The sequence below is a fragment of the Vidua macroura genome, chromosome 3 (genome assembly GCF_024509145.1).
Source record: "Vidua macroura isolate BioBank_ID:100142 chromosome 3, ASM2450914v1, whole genome shotgun sequence".
Taxonomy (NCBI): Eukaryota; Metazoa; Chordata; class Aves; order Passeriformes; family Viduidae; genus Vidua; species Vidua macroura.
In genome coordinates, this window is record NC_071573.1 from 45,736,529 (window position 1) to 45,749,565 (window position 13,037).

The 13,037-nt window shown below is 41.8% G+C and overlaps 1 protein-coding gene across 2 annotated transcripts in view; it reads right to left on the minus strand.

Moving 5' to 3' along the window:
- The window catches only part of B3GALNT2 (beta-1,3-N-acetylgalactosaminyltransferase 2), a 30,235-nt gene extending 18,323 nt beyond the window's left edge, over positions 1 to 11,912 (minus strand). For both annotated transcript variants that reach the window (XM_053974154.1, XM_053974153.1), the window contains exon 1: positions 11,787 to 11,912. In XM_053974154.1, the coding sequence (XP_053830129.1) occupies positions 11,787 to 11,880 (94 nt within the window). In that variant the 5' untranslated portion in view covers positions 11,881 to 11,912. The remainder of the gene's footprint in view (positions 1 to 11,786) is intronic.
- Between the last annotated feature and the right edge of the window lie 1,125 nt (positions 11,913 to 13,037).

The following is a 13,037-nucleotide window of genomic DNA, read 5'->3' on the forward strand; positions in this document are numbered from 1 at the left end:
TGCCACTGCCAATACTTGTAATCCAGGATTTAGCTTGTGCTGTTTTAATTTCGAGATCATGAAACCTGAACTTGATTTCAAGCAGGATTACGACCAGATAGAGACCTGAGAAGCTCTGATTTAGAGCCTGTAAACAATCAGGCAAGTAGCTAAAGTGAATTTGCTTTGTTTAATCTATCAGATATCCTAGAGTTAAGACAGATTTGTATTTAATTTTAGCAAAGGATTGCTTCCCTCATCTCATTATGTTTTTCATTCAGCTGCAGATAAAGAAAACAAATGTAAGTGTGAGTGCACTTTAAACTACTGCCTATAGCATAGAAAAGGTTTTTTAGAATCTAATTAAGAGACTAAAAATACTGCTAAGTCTGTATTGTGAACTCCTACTAGAAGGAGTTGAATTATTACCCAGACTCTACCTTCTGTACCAGCATTCTCTTTCTCCACTTTGAAGCTGAATAGATAGGTTCTTTTACCCTGCTCGCTAACCTAGGACCTCACAGCATCTGCCACAAAAACTGCTGTGCCAAATCCCACCAGACATCCATCTAGCTTTATATCCCACTGTCAGTGTTCAGCAAACAGTGGAGAGGCCTTGGCCTTACTCTGTTCCAGGCTGAATCAACATCAAGATTTCAGAACTTTTGTTATTGCTCTTCAGGGCTATTGAAAATAGTCCTGACTCTAAAAGCCAAATAAAACTGTTCTGGAATTGATTCTCAGAACAATGCAAAAGCAGAAAAACTACAGAGTGAGTTTCCACCAGTAAACCTTTCCCATTCTATTTCCCACTAAATATTTTAGTTCTAAGTATGCAAACATTGATTTTCTATAAGAAGGTTAAGTTCCACCATTATTTAAATGAAAACAGCTACAAGATTATCAATTACTTAAGCTGAACATTAACCTATTAAGAGAAGCTTCCATCAACCTAGGCTCAGAATTACTTAAAATCCCATGCAATAAGCCATTAGTTGCATTCTTCATTTTTTCACTGAAGTTAACTGTTGCACCTCTTACAGCAACCATAACTGAATTGGTGGCAAGGTTTAGGAATATGATTTGTTTACTACAGAGCAGCAAATCTAGTGCCCTATATAACATCTGAAGAAACTTGTAAGTCAAACACACTGTTCAATCGAAATACCAATTTAGTTTTCCTTTATGCTGGCAAATATCATTTATCCAGAGACTCTGTATGTCCTCATAGGTCATTACATAGCCAAGAATGACCAACTCTCCAAGACAGCAGAGATACATGAGACAGACATATGTTTATAAAGTATAACACTATTGCAAATTCCTGCTTACACATCCCTTTTTTCCCTTGTTCTTCATCCATCCTTTGATTATTCTTCAGCCTTAACTCCAAGCCTTCCAGTACAAAGTTCATAGGTCTAATATGACTATTAGACTTGTAGATGAGGTACTGTTTACACAGATTTCTTTTTTAAGACATAATTTTTAATAAGAAGCAGAACCATTCCATTAAATCAAAATCAAAGAAAAATAAAACTAAGGGCACAAGTCTATGGGGTGACTTGACTCAGAATAGCATGAGTTAGCTTGAATGCATTAAAAAAAAAGCTACTCAAATAAATTAAAATTAAAATACTTTTAATTAGTTTGTATTTTAAAATGAGTGAAGCTTTTCCTTATGAACCATCCACATAGGAACAATGTTAATGTAACAGATGCTTCAGAATTAATATCCTATTGCTTTTAGAACAGCATTGCAGTGGTCTATATTCAGAAGATTGTCTTCTCTGTCCCAAGAGTTATGTCATTTTACTTTTAAAACCACTGAAAATGAAAAAAAAAAGAAGAAAGCTTACTTTGACAAAACATTTTTTTGCTTGTTAGTAAAGATTTCTATTTGCTATGGAAAAGTAGGAATAATGCTAAAATTTCAGGAAAATAGATTCATATGTGTTTCTCTGAACTCACACTATTTTTAAAAAGGGAGATAAAGTGAGAAGTACAGGGAAAAATACTAAGGATATTATTAATTTATAAGGATAATTCCAATATGAGCATAAATAGTCTCTGATGCAGAATAATTTAAGAGAAAACACTGCTGACTTCGAAGTCAATAGTGACAATTTAGACAAGCAATCAATACTTGCCACTGAGGACCAAAGCTATTTATCTTCCATTCTATTTTTGTGCACTTTTAGGCCAAAACTTTCAGTGTCAGATAGTATCATATCATATACCTCACTCTTACCTGGAACTGCTTTTGCAAGGTAACTACACCTCTACATTTTCTGATTTCAAAGACAAGAAAAAACTGTAAATTTTGTAGTTGTGAAGGGGGTGAAAAAAGAAGAAGAAAAAAGCTACATATCACATTCCATTTTAAACCCTAAAAGTGTTGCAGACACTTTTAGGAGAAGGAGAGGAAGAGGAGAGGAGGAGAGGAGAAGAGATGGAGAAGGAGAGGAAGCTTTCCAATCCAAAGGTCATACTGCCACTGCCTTCCTTGTTTTTAAATTCTTACTTATTCAAAGCTGCACCTCAGTTGCAGCCCAAGATTTCTAAGTAGAACCTGAGACAAATACACAAAGCCTACCTGTTAATCCACAGCAGAACCTACAAAAACATGAAAGCAAGCAGCCCTCCCTCAGCTGCTGAGGTTCATTTAATTCTCTATAGCAGCTGTCAGCAGTACTTCTGTCAGCTCTAAATCTACTAAGTCCAGGCTGCCAGTACCTTGTGTCACATTGTTCATGGTAAGCTCCTACTAAAGCTTTTATTTGTAAGGACTGACTTCCACACAATTCTCTGACATCTGACCATACTTGTACTTTTATCGGTACAGATTTTCACCTCAGTATCAGCTTCAGGAAGCTTTCACAGGACTCTCAGTCACCAATTTTCATGAAATGGGTGAAAGTGCTGGTCAACCTCTAGCTGCCTGCCAGGCTGGACTGAGAAGTAGCAACAGATCAAAGTTTGGGAGAGATACAGGAAAAAGTAAACAAGTGCATATATAGAGTACAAAGCTGTGCCATTAGAAGACACCGCTAAAGATGCAGAGGTGTGTGTCCTGCTGAGCTGGCCATGGAAAGAGATCACCACTGACAGGTAGTCTGCTGACCCTGCTCAGATTTTAACCACCTCAGCAGCACTCAACAGCTTTTGAAGTTTTTCAAAATCCCAAACTACAAAGATGAACATGTACCTCATCTTCCCATGAGACTGATTCTCAATAAAATGTCACATTGGGCTGTTAATTATATTTGCTTCATTATAAGGCAATGAAAAGAGTGAGAGATCACTTAGCTTGATTTTGTCAACAAACACAGTCTTGCTAAACATATTTCTATTGATGAGTCCCCAATCAACTACTAAATTTGCCAGTCATTTTCAGTGAAATTTGAGATAAAAGGCAGTCCACAAAGTGATTAAGTCTCTGCATTTCATGCAACAGGAGTGGACAAAGAAAAGACTCATTAGTGCCTGCACTGAGAAACACAGCAGTGTAGGCTTACTTGCAATATCAGGCACCAGAGCACCTCTACTGGACACAGCTGAAATAAGTGAGCTCTACAGAAGGCTGGGCTTTGTATCTTCGGCTACCAATGCAGCTTTTTTCTTTTTTTTTAATTCCTGAATAAATCAATGAATGGAACTAAGTAGGCCAAGCAGAAGTTATTTAGAGTATTCTCAACTAATCCACTTCATAAGATAAGCAACACTCCTCCAAAATAAAAAAAAAACACATATTTTTATCTCTGCCTATTCCTGTCATTTTGCAATCATATTCCTGAGGTTTAATACTTTTTTCTTTTCTGCCGCTTTGCAAAAGATCCAAACAAACACGACGGAAAGAATTAACTCAATATAAAGATTTGCATTCACAGAATGCTGACACACACAGAAAAACAAACCAAAGAGCAAAAGCAGCTCTTTCCCCCTTTTAGTCTACTTCACTTAAAGTAATCTGCTACAGCTTATCTGCATTACATGTTTTGCTGCAAGCAGAGCTACCTGACCTCCCTGCAGTACCTACTTCACCCCAGAGCTAGAAATTGCCAAGATGTGTGCCCCATGTCTCTGCAGAACTCCATGAGGCAGGCAAGCTTTTATACAAGATTTACAGATTCAAAGAACAAACCTCTGCAGGCAGAGGTTTCTGTTTGTTTTACATCAACAGCATTCCTTAGAAGAAATAGGACACAAACTGATGCCTCCTTTTCTTTTTTTATTTTGTGGAGGTAAGGGGTGGGGTTGTGGCAGGGCAGGGGAAGCAGAGTATAGCACCTTTATTTGATGAAAATTGGCCACCAATCCCTGCTGCCCTGGAACAAAAGTCTGCTCCCAGGGAAGGCTACTCGCTCTCTTCTGGCTGTTCCACTCAGTGGGCAATTTAGAGGATAACTGTTGAAAACCTTAATTCAGCTAACTCTCGTGGAACTAGTCCTCTTTGCCCCCTGCTCCAGTGCCAAAATACAAAAATACAATTCCAGTGCCACTCATCAGTAGTTCACAATGTCCCAGATATCTGTCTACAGAATAACTAAAAGCCCTTAAAAAATCACAATTCATTTGGAAAATACCATCAGCTTATTTTGTGTATTCTTTGTCAATTATTTTGTGTCCATCAAAAGTTAGGGGATTCTTTAATGTCGGGGGTGGCCTATCCATGAGAAAACATGTCATATGAAGATCTTGCAGATGAAGGGTGGGCAACAACTGGCATTTTAGGCAGGACTGCACATCTACTGCCAATGCCAAACCTGACCTGCTGAGTTTCATTTTCCAAGGCCCCCAGTCTGTAACTCTTTACATACCTATAAAAGATGAAATAACTTTGTGACCAAGCATGCTACTCCCTGACAGACAGGACTACCAGATTTCAGACAACATCCTTTCTTAAGAAAAAGTCCCATATTTTAGCAAAACTTCACCTCATAGCTTGTTTCCATATTTTGGTTCCATTAGGCCAGTGCCTGAAGAAGTACATGCTGTGGCACAGGACAACAGATGGCATACAAGCAGACTCTAGAATTGTGGGTTTTAATCTGTTACATAATTGTTCACTAGTAGAAGATTGACAAATCCAAAAAGGCCAATTTTTAGCTGCCACCCCCCCCCCCAAAAATGTAACAGGAATAACAACTTAAAGGGCATTAGCATCAGCAAAGTAGCAGAAGATTGCACAGAATGTGTAGGGTTTTCTGATTAGGCCCTGTGGCTGAAGCCCAACAGTGAGTAACTTCCTACTCAATAAGATCTGTGCTATCAATTAAAACACACAATTAGCAATGAATCCACCTGGAGTGCTAAAAGCAGGTCTGTCTGTTCCTTCTCAAGTTTCTGAGATCATTTTATAAGTAGCATTTATCTAAGAATTTTACAAAAAATTAACTAAGCTTCCTACTCACTAACTTTTTTTGGATAGCACTTGTTTGTAACCAGTTAGACAAGGATTTCAATTAAACCTAAAAGCATGCTCCTGCACAATTCTTGTTCAGAAGTGTGAATTACAGTTTCATTAACTGATGAACAAAAAAAGCAGGAAGCCACCAAAGTCAGGACATAAAACAAAGGCCTTTGATCTCAGGTTTGATCCTATTTATTGTTTTCCAATTACTGCCTACAAGAAATGTACTCTCTCTTCTGTGACACCAAGGTAAATGTGATCACGAACACAGAGAAAGCCTGAATACTGCACAGGGAGAGACACAGTTGAGGGCCAAGAATGCAGGCAAACTACAGGCCTTTCACAAGGGGTAGTTAAAAGGAGGACTTAATTACAGAAGCTACTTCCAATTGAGGAAGAAAAGTAGATGGAATGAGTGGAGACTGGAAAACTGTTTGCATTTAAAGCCATCTGATCTATAGATAAAAAGCCAAACTGTTTTCCAGAAATGGAAAGCCCATTTTCCACTAGAAGTTAGAAGTACCTGAAGAGCTCAACTTAAGAAAGCAAAGGTTTAAAACAGACACCTTTGACCTCTATGGTTACATGCTGAAGACGTACTTGAAGGAGAATAAAGACCCTTTTGACTGAAAGGTTTAAGAATTAAAAGGCATAAACTAGGTGCACGTAAGCTTAGGCTAGAAATGAGAATATAATTTTAATCAGGACAACAAGCCTCTGGAACAGCCTCTACCTACAACTGCTAGGAATCCAAGTGAACAGACAAAAAGCCATCCTGAGCCCTCACTAAATAAATGTAGGCTGCCCACCTGCCATTTTATGACAGAAACCAAGAGCTGCTTAATAGAAATAGTAAGCAGAAATGATGGCTGGGAATGTCTATTCCAATCTTATGTTAGTGAGTCAATGAAGCCAAAGTAAATAATCACTAAAACAGATTATCAACTTTTTGACAGATTTCCATTTGAATGTGTGGTGATGATTATTTGGGAGGGTAATTAAACTCCTCAAAAAACAGAATTGCTGTTCACTCTTTAACCTCTACTGGTAGCTATTTCTGCAGCTGTTGAGATAGCGCACAACTACACAGAAATACCAGAGAATACACAAATTATGCATTTTTAAGTCACAGTTATTGCAAAACATTGCCCCATGATAAGATTTACTTTTTATTCACACCAGGGATTCCAGGTGATAGGTAGTAAAGAGCTGCTGGAGTAGTAAACAAGGAAAAAAAATCACTCAAGTGACACAAGACTGGCATTATCCAGCACTACCAGATCCTCTTAAGTAGTTTCAGATTCAAGAAGCCTTTTAATAAATTAATACATTTCTTTCTCTTGTATACAAATTCACTAATGTTCCTAAAACACTCCAAATAATAAACAAACCCCACAACACAGAAGACATCTGAGGTCCCTTGGCTCATCCCTCTTTCTTCTGCCAAGGCAGCCATACCTACATCTTGTACATTTTGTGGTACTTTGAAGACTAAGAGACAGATTCTTCCTTAAATATCATGCAAGGATTGGGCCTACAAAAAGACAACACAAGTACAGTATTGAGCATTTTCCTACAGATGACATATGTTCTCATTTTAGAGGAGGCATCATTATTCTTCTCCTCAGCATAAGTACATTACTCAATAGTAACTTTACAATAGTATTTATTTACAACTAAATAAACCCTGCACAGAAACCATTCACTTGCTCTTTCAGTATTAAAAAAAACACTTATTAAAAATCCTAGTTATCCTAACATTATCCAATGCAGCAGGGTTTTACAGTAATTAACATCGACTCCAATAATACCTGATCGAAACAGGGAAACTCTGAAGAGCAAAGCTATTTCTCTCCTTCCCCAACTTCCAAGTGGCGCATTCCTTCCCCTCCTCAGGGCTGCTCTACCTCAGAAATTCCCATTAGGCCTTTCTGTAATGAGTTGGGCAGTGAAGTGTCCCTTGACTGGACCAGGAACCAGCCCCACCACGGTTAAGGTGAGGGGGACACTGACCATGGGAAGGAACTCCTCTTGCCTGATTAAGGAAGGAATGACAGCAGGAGTAATCAGTCATTCCCTGACAGGCCTGGAACATTCCTTATCTGAACTATACCCTGAATGGAATGGACCCTATAGTTACTGGATTTTTGAAAATTCCAGCAATTACCAACCAAGACTGTGTTCAAGGTCGAAATTTATGGATGACTAAAGCCAAACATCTAAAGAACCTTAAAAACCAGTCCTGAGTGAAGCCCTTTGGCTCTCCAGGACCATAGCAGGCTGCCACCAGCAACTCCCTGAGTAGGATGCCTCTCAGAGCTCACAGACTCTCCAGTTCATAAAGTTCTCAGGATCAGCATCCAAAACTGATGATAGGCTGAAACCTTCCACTCCTTGAGGCTCAACCCTTTCCCACTGAGAAATGCCAAAATATTTAAAGTGAGCATTTCACTGAACTCCAAGGGAAATTTTAACAGGTATACCTCTATACACTGATACGTATATATCCATGTATATAAATATATCTCTTTGTGTCAGTGTGCATGCATGTGTGGACTGACTTAGATACTCTTCTGCCAGTATAGCATGAATGTTGCTGTCTTGGAAGTATAATGAAGTCACTGTAGCAATTATAGTAAATCCTATCACTTTTTATATCACTTTGTAAATGTTAAATTAGTCAATGATTAAGTGCTGCTAAATCCTTTAGATATTGATCGTTGACCAAGTCTTAGACTAAGACTGGACCTAGCTGCACCTCAGCTCCATGAGGAGTTTAGAAAGTAAGGGGGTACACTCTGAATCTCATGACTCAACAGGAGGGTCTCCCTTACCCTTTTGCATCTTCAGTCTCTGTGTAAATCATTCTAAATGAATTCTAAGTCTCTTCTTCCTTTCTCAATCCACGAGGGTTTTTTTCCTTTTTTTTTTTTTTCCCTGATCCTCCTCCCCATCCCCACTGCAGGGGTGGGAGGCAGCAGGAAATGAGTGAGTTGGCTGCATGGTGCCTAGTTGTGAACTCAGGTTAAATCCAGGTGATACCTGGTTTTGCAACTATCTTGGACAGTGATTCTTTAAGCAACCTAAACCACTCATTTGTGACAAATTGGCATATTTGACTGGATGTCAAACAGAAACACAGATTACTTAAGAAAGCACAGAATAAGTCCAAGTTCCAGCAGCTCAAATTCTCAGAAGAACGGAGTTGTGTTAACTGGCATGGTTGTATAGCTGTGAAATGACAGCTAAAGGTGGCCAGGGCCAGAAAAAGGATGGAAAAGGAATTATCTGCAAAATGCTAGGAACCTGGTTAGAAGCTGTTTATCAAGATAGCAAGAATAACAATAAAAGTGTACTATACTTAAAGGAATAAACTCCTAAAGGCAATTGAATTAATACTGTCTTTGAAAATGGGGCTGCTGCAAAATCAGTTAAAGGAAGAAAATGAGAAAAAAAAATTGGAAAACATCAGATTTTTGTTTATGTGGGATTTCCATTCCCCTGACATTGTATTGATTAGGAAATTAATTGTATCCCCTGAAGAACAGGATGGGAACATATTGGATGATCCTGATGATGGCAAACTGAGGAAAGTTGACTCTTTGTTTCCCTCAGATTCCTATGAACTTGAGCTCAGACCCAATCACTAAAGCAAAATACATTCTCATTCCTGTTGGCCCTCAACAACTGACAAAATTCCACATAGGAATTGTGCTCCAAGGAGCACAATTAATTTCAATATTAATGCAACAGGATGCTGAGAAGCTGGGTGTACAGCTTGGACAGCACAGAGTTAAAACCACTGCAGTGAACGGAGCAAGTGTTATTCACCAAACCACAAAAGTTAATTTATGGCTCTGGGCGAGAAGCGAATGTTGTCTACTTGCTTTGCAGTGGAAGATCACAGTGGAACTACTTTGGGTTTCAATATTTTGAATAGCCAAGCTTGGCGCCCAGTGGTCGGCTGTATGTGGTCCTTTGGTTCAAATCTTGCCCCTAAACCTGAGAGAAACCAGGGGGTACAGTGCCTGCACTCCCAATCCAAAGACTACCAAGGTACTGCAATGCCCCACTCCTGCTGCGGCACAAAATGGAAATAATTCTGGGATAGCAGCAGACTTAGAAAAATGGTACATTATTTCCAGAACCCACTTTACAATTCACCCACTTGGTCAGTCTGAAAACTGGGTGGGAGGTGGCATCTAGCAATTGATTGTCAGCTCTTAAATGCCAACATGGCCCCACTGAGAGCTCCAATACCCAATATTGCAACTTTAACAGCTACAAGGAGCCATATACAGCAGAGCCAGGTGTGACAGATGTGTTCTTTATGGTCAGTCCCCTTGCAGGAAGATAAAAAGGAACTTTCTTTTACTTGGAAAAGTTCACAATATACCTTCAACAGACTTCCACAGGGGTATAAACATTCACCCACAATTGCTCATCCCATGTTTGCTGAACTTTCACAGACAGTCGCACTCCCTCAGAATGTAAAACAGTACAGGTCTATAGGTGATATTCTAAATAGGGGAAATTCCCTTGAAAAGGTGGGGCAAATGACAGCAGCAGCAGCGAAGCAAGCACTATGGAAAGCAGAAGTTGAGATGGCACCCAAAAAATGTAAGGGACCAAGCAGAGAATTAAGGTTTTTGAGCACCTGGTGGATAGGAGATAATGTGATGATTCTTCCATGTATCTTAAGAAAAATAGAACATTTGCAAATGCCCCATTCTAAAAAAGAGTAACAGCAGCTTATGGAAACTTTAAGGTACTGGAGGAAACATATACCTAGATTTCCTATCATTTCTCACCCACTGTACTTACTTTTAGGAAAGGAAAATCACTTTGTTAAGTTAGTCATTGATTAAGGGCTGCTAAATCATTTAGATATAAACCTCTGATGAAGTTGGAGACCAAGATTGGACTTAGCTGCACCTAAAATCCTTCAGGAGTTTGAAAAGCAAGGGGATTCAACCTGAATGTTGTGACTCAACCAGAGACAACCCTTATCCTTTTGAGTCTTTCGTCTCTGTGTAAATCATTCTAAATTAATTCTAGCTGGAGTTTCCTTGGGACATTTCATCCATGCAGTAAGCAACAGAGACAACCTTCATATCCAAGTTTCTTAAGCTGCTCTTTTAAAAACTGGTGTTACTCCTACTTTTGCTAATACCTTTAACAATGATTAGTTAAGTGACCTAAACCACTCATTCAAACCAACACCAACTGAGAAACTTCTGGATTTTCTTTAGTAATGCTTGTTAGTGGAAAACACATTTATGTGGGAAAGGTCATCACGAGATTCCACACTGCCACTTCAAATTAATGCTCTGAAGCTCTGAAACAGCACTGTGAAAGATAAACAAAACCAACCAGGCAATTCAAATACACATCAGGCTAGAAGTTCAACAATTATATCTCCCTTTCTTTTATAATTCAAGTGTGACCACTGCTGATGTGATATGCGAAAGCCAGAATACAGAGAGACACCTATTCAACTATGCAGCCTTCAGACTATGCAATAGTGCAATACTTCTTGCCTATTTGCACTATTAATTGCCACTGGCAATCAGCAGACTCTTGTTTCCTCACAGCTGTGCACACCCTGCACGGGAAACAGGCACCACTTGCAGAATGTGGGTCCATTAGTGAAGAGGCTACTGGGTCACTAAACAATTCTAAGCACACCCCAAGTGAAAAAAAACACCATTACGTGTTCATGCACAGTATTTTCTAATATCGTCAAACAGCACCTGTGGGTAGCTGACAAAAGTTTCTGTTCCAACAGATGCCCGCTTCCTCAGGCAAGAAGATTTGCGTTGTGAAAACGACACCTTGTTTTGTAAGGAGCACAAGGTAAGCCCTCTAGGATCGGATTTCACTTATGTTGGATGATACCCAGTCCTATGAATAGCTTTTTGCAGCACAGGGGTTTTAAAGCCCGCTGAGGCAAACAGCGCAGCGCGAAGAGCTATTCCTAGGACCGGGAATGACGCGACATGAGCGGGATCAGTAAGAATTTCTTCCCCACGTGCCTCGGTGGGAGCGGGAGGGCACCAGTGGTGCAGGAGGCGCTCGGAAGCGGGAGCTGCTGCCCCGCACAGCCGCTCCGCAGCCGCGGCACCCCGCACCGCCATCGCGTTCGGTACCTCTGCTTCAGGCGGCGGAGCTGCGCTGCTCTCCGCCGCTCCACGGTACGAGACGCTCCCTCCCCTCCCGAGGAACCCCGCGGGCACTCTGGCGCCGCTGCCGCTGCCCCGGCCAGAGCATCTCCCCGGGCCTCCCCTCGCCTCCCGCCCCCGTTACCTGCCCCGCCAGCCCCGACCTCTCCTCGCCTGGAGAGAGAAGGTGGAGGAGCCCAGCCCCCCCGGATGCCCCAGGCATCCCCCTCTCCTACCTGCCGGGTGGCTCCCGGGGCAGCTCAGCAGCAGCCAGAGGTGCAGCGCGACCCCGACCACACAGGGGCACAGCAGCACCAGCCAGTTTCGCATTGGCCGCCGCAGCCGCCGGCGCCTTTCCCTTCTCGCCGGCCTCTCCCAGCGACGCAGGCGCGACAGCCCGGCTCGGCCGCCCGCGGCTCCTCCCCGCTCGGCCGGGCCGGGCTCGGCTGCCCCGCGGCCGCCGGGAGCTGCAGTCCCGCCCCGGCCCGGGCGGGCAGCGGCGGCTGCCTACAGCCCCCACAATGCCGTTCCGCGCGTCTCACGTGGCGGGGGGCGCGGCGGCCGCGGCGGGTTCCCCTCACAGACTGCGCCTCTCCGAGAGCGCACGGCTGCCCCCGGCCGCCGGGGAAACCCTCCCCGGGTAATCGCTATTCGATAATCCGCTGAATGCCCTTTCTCAAAAGTCGTTGCGTTAGGAACAAAATAGCTTTCCAGAACAATCTTTTACTAATTCAATAATGAGGAGAGAGCGCTTCGCCTTGGCAAAGACCTGCTGCGGCGCTCGCAAACTGTTTGTGGAGTATTTTATTCCAGCAAGTAACACGTTCTTTGAGTGAAATTCCGATGAGGGGGGGTGTTAGACAATCAAAGTGTCCTTAACTTCGGCTGGATCACAGCCAAGAATCCTTAAATTCTTTATGAAATGTCAATAATCCGAGCTCGGCTTCACCTGTTACCTTCAGCCACCATTCTGAGAAATTGGGTGCCAAAGGACTGACTGCAGAGCTCTGTCCTGGCTGGAAGGGTTTAAATACGATCGGATGGAGGGCATACACAATATTATCAGCACCTTGAGAATTTACTTGTCTCTGGTCTCCTGCACACAAGTAACAAGGAGAAATTTGTTTCCTCAGACTGCCCCAGGACAAATCTACCTGGAAAAGTGATATGGATAAATAAGCAAAGGCTTCTCAGAATCAGAGATTAACAGAACGGGTCAGGTTGGAAGGGACCACAGGGTCTGGTCCAACCTCCCTGCTCAGGCAAGGTCATCCTAGAGCACGTGGCATGGGATCGTGTCCAGATGGTTCTTGAACATCTCCAGACAGGGAGACTCCACAACCTCTCCAGAAAATCTATTCCAGTGTACAATCACGTGCACAGTAAATAATTTCTTCCTCAAGTTCAGGTGAAACTTTTTGTACATAATGTTCTGACTTTTGCCTCTTGTTAAGGTATAAACTGGAAGATTATGTGTAATTGCTGTA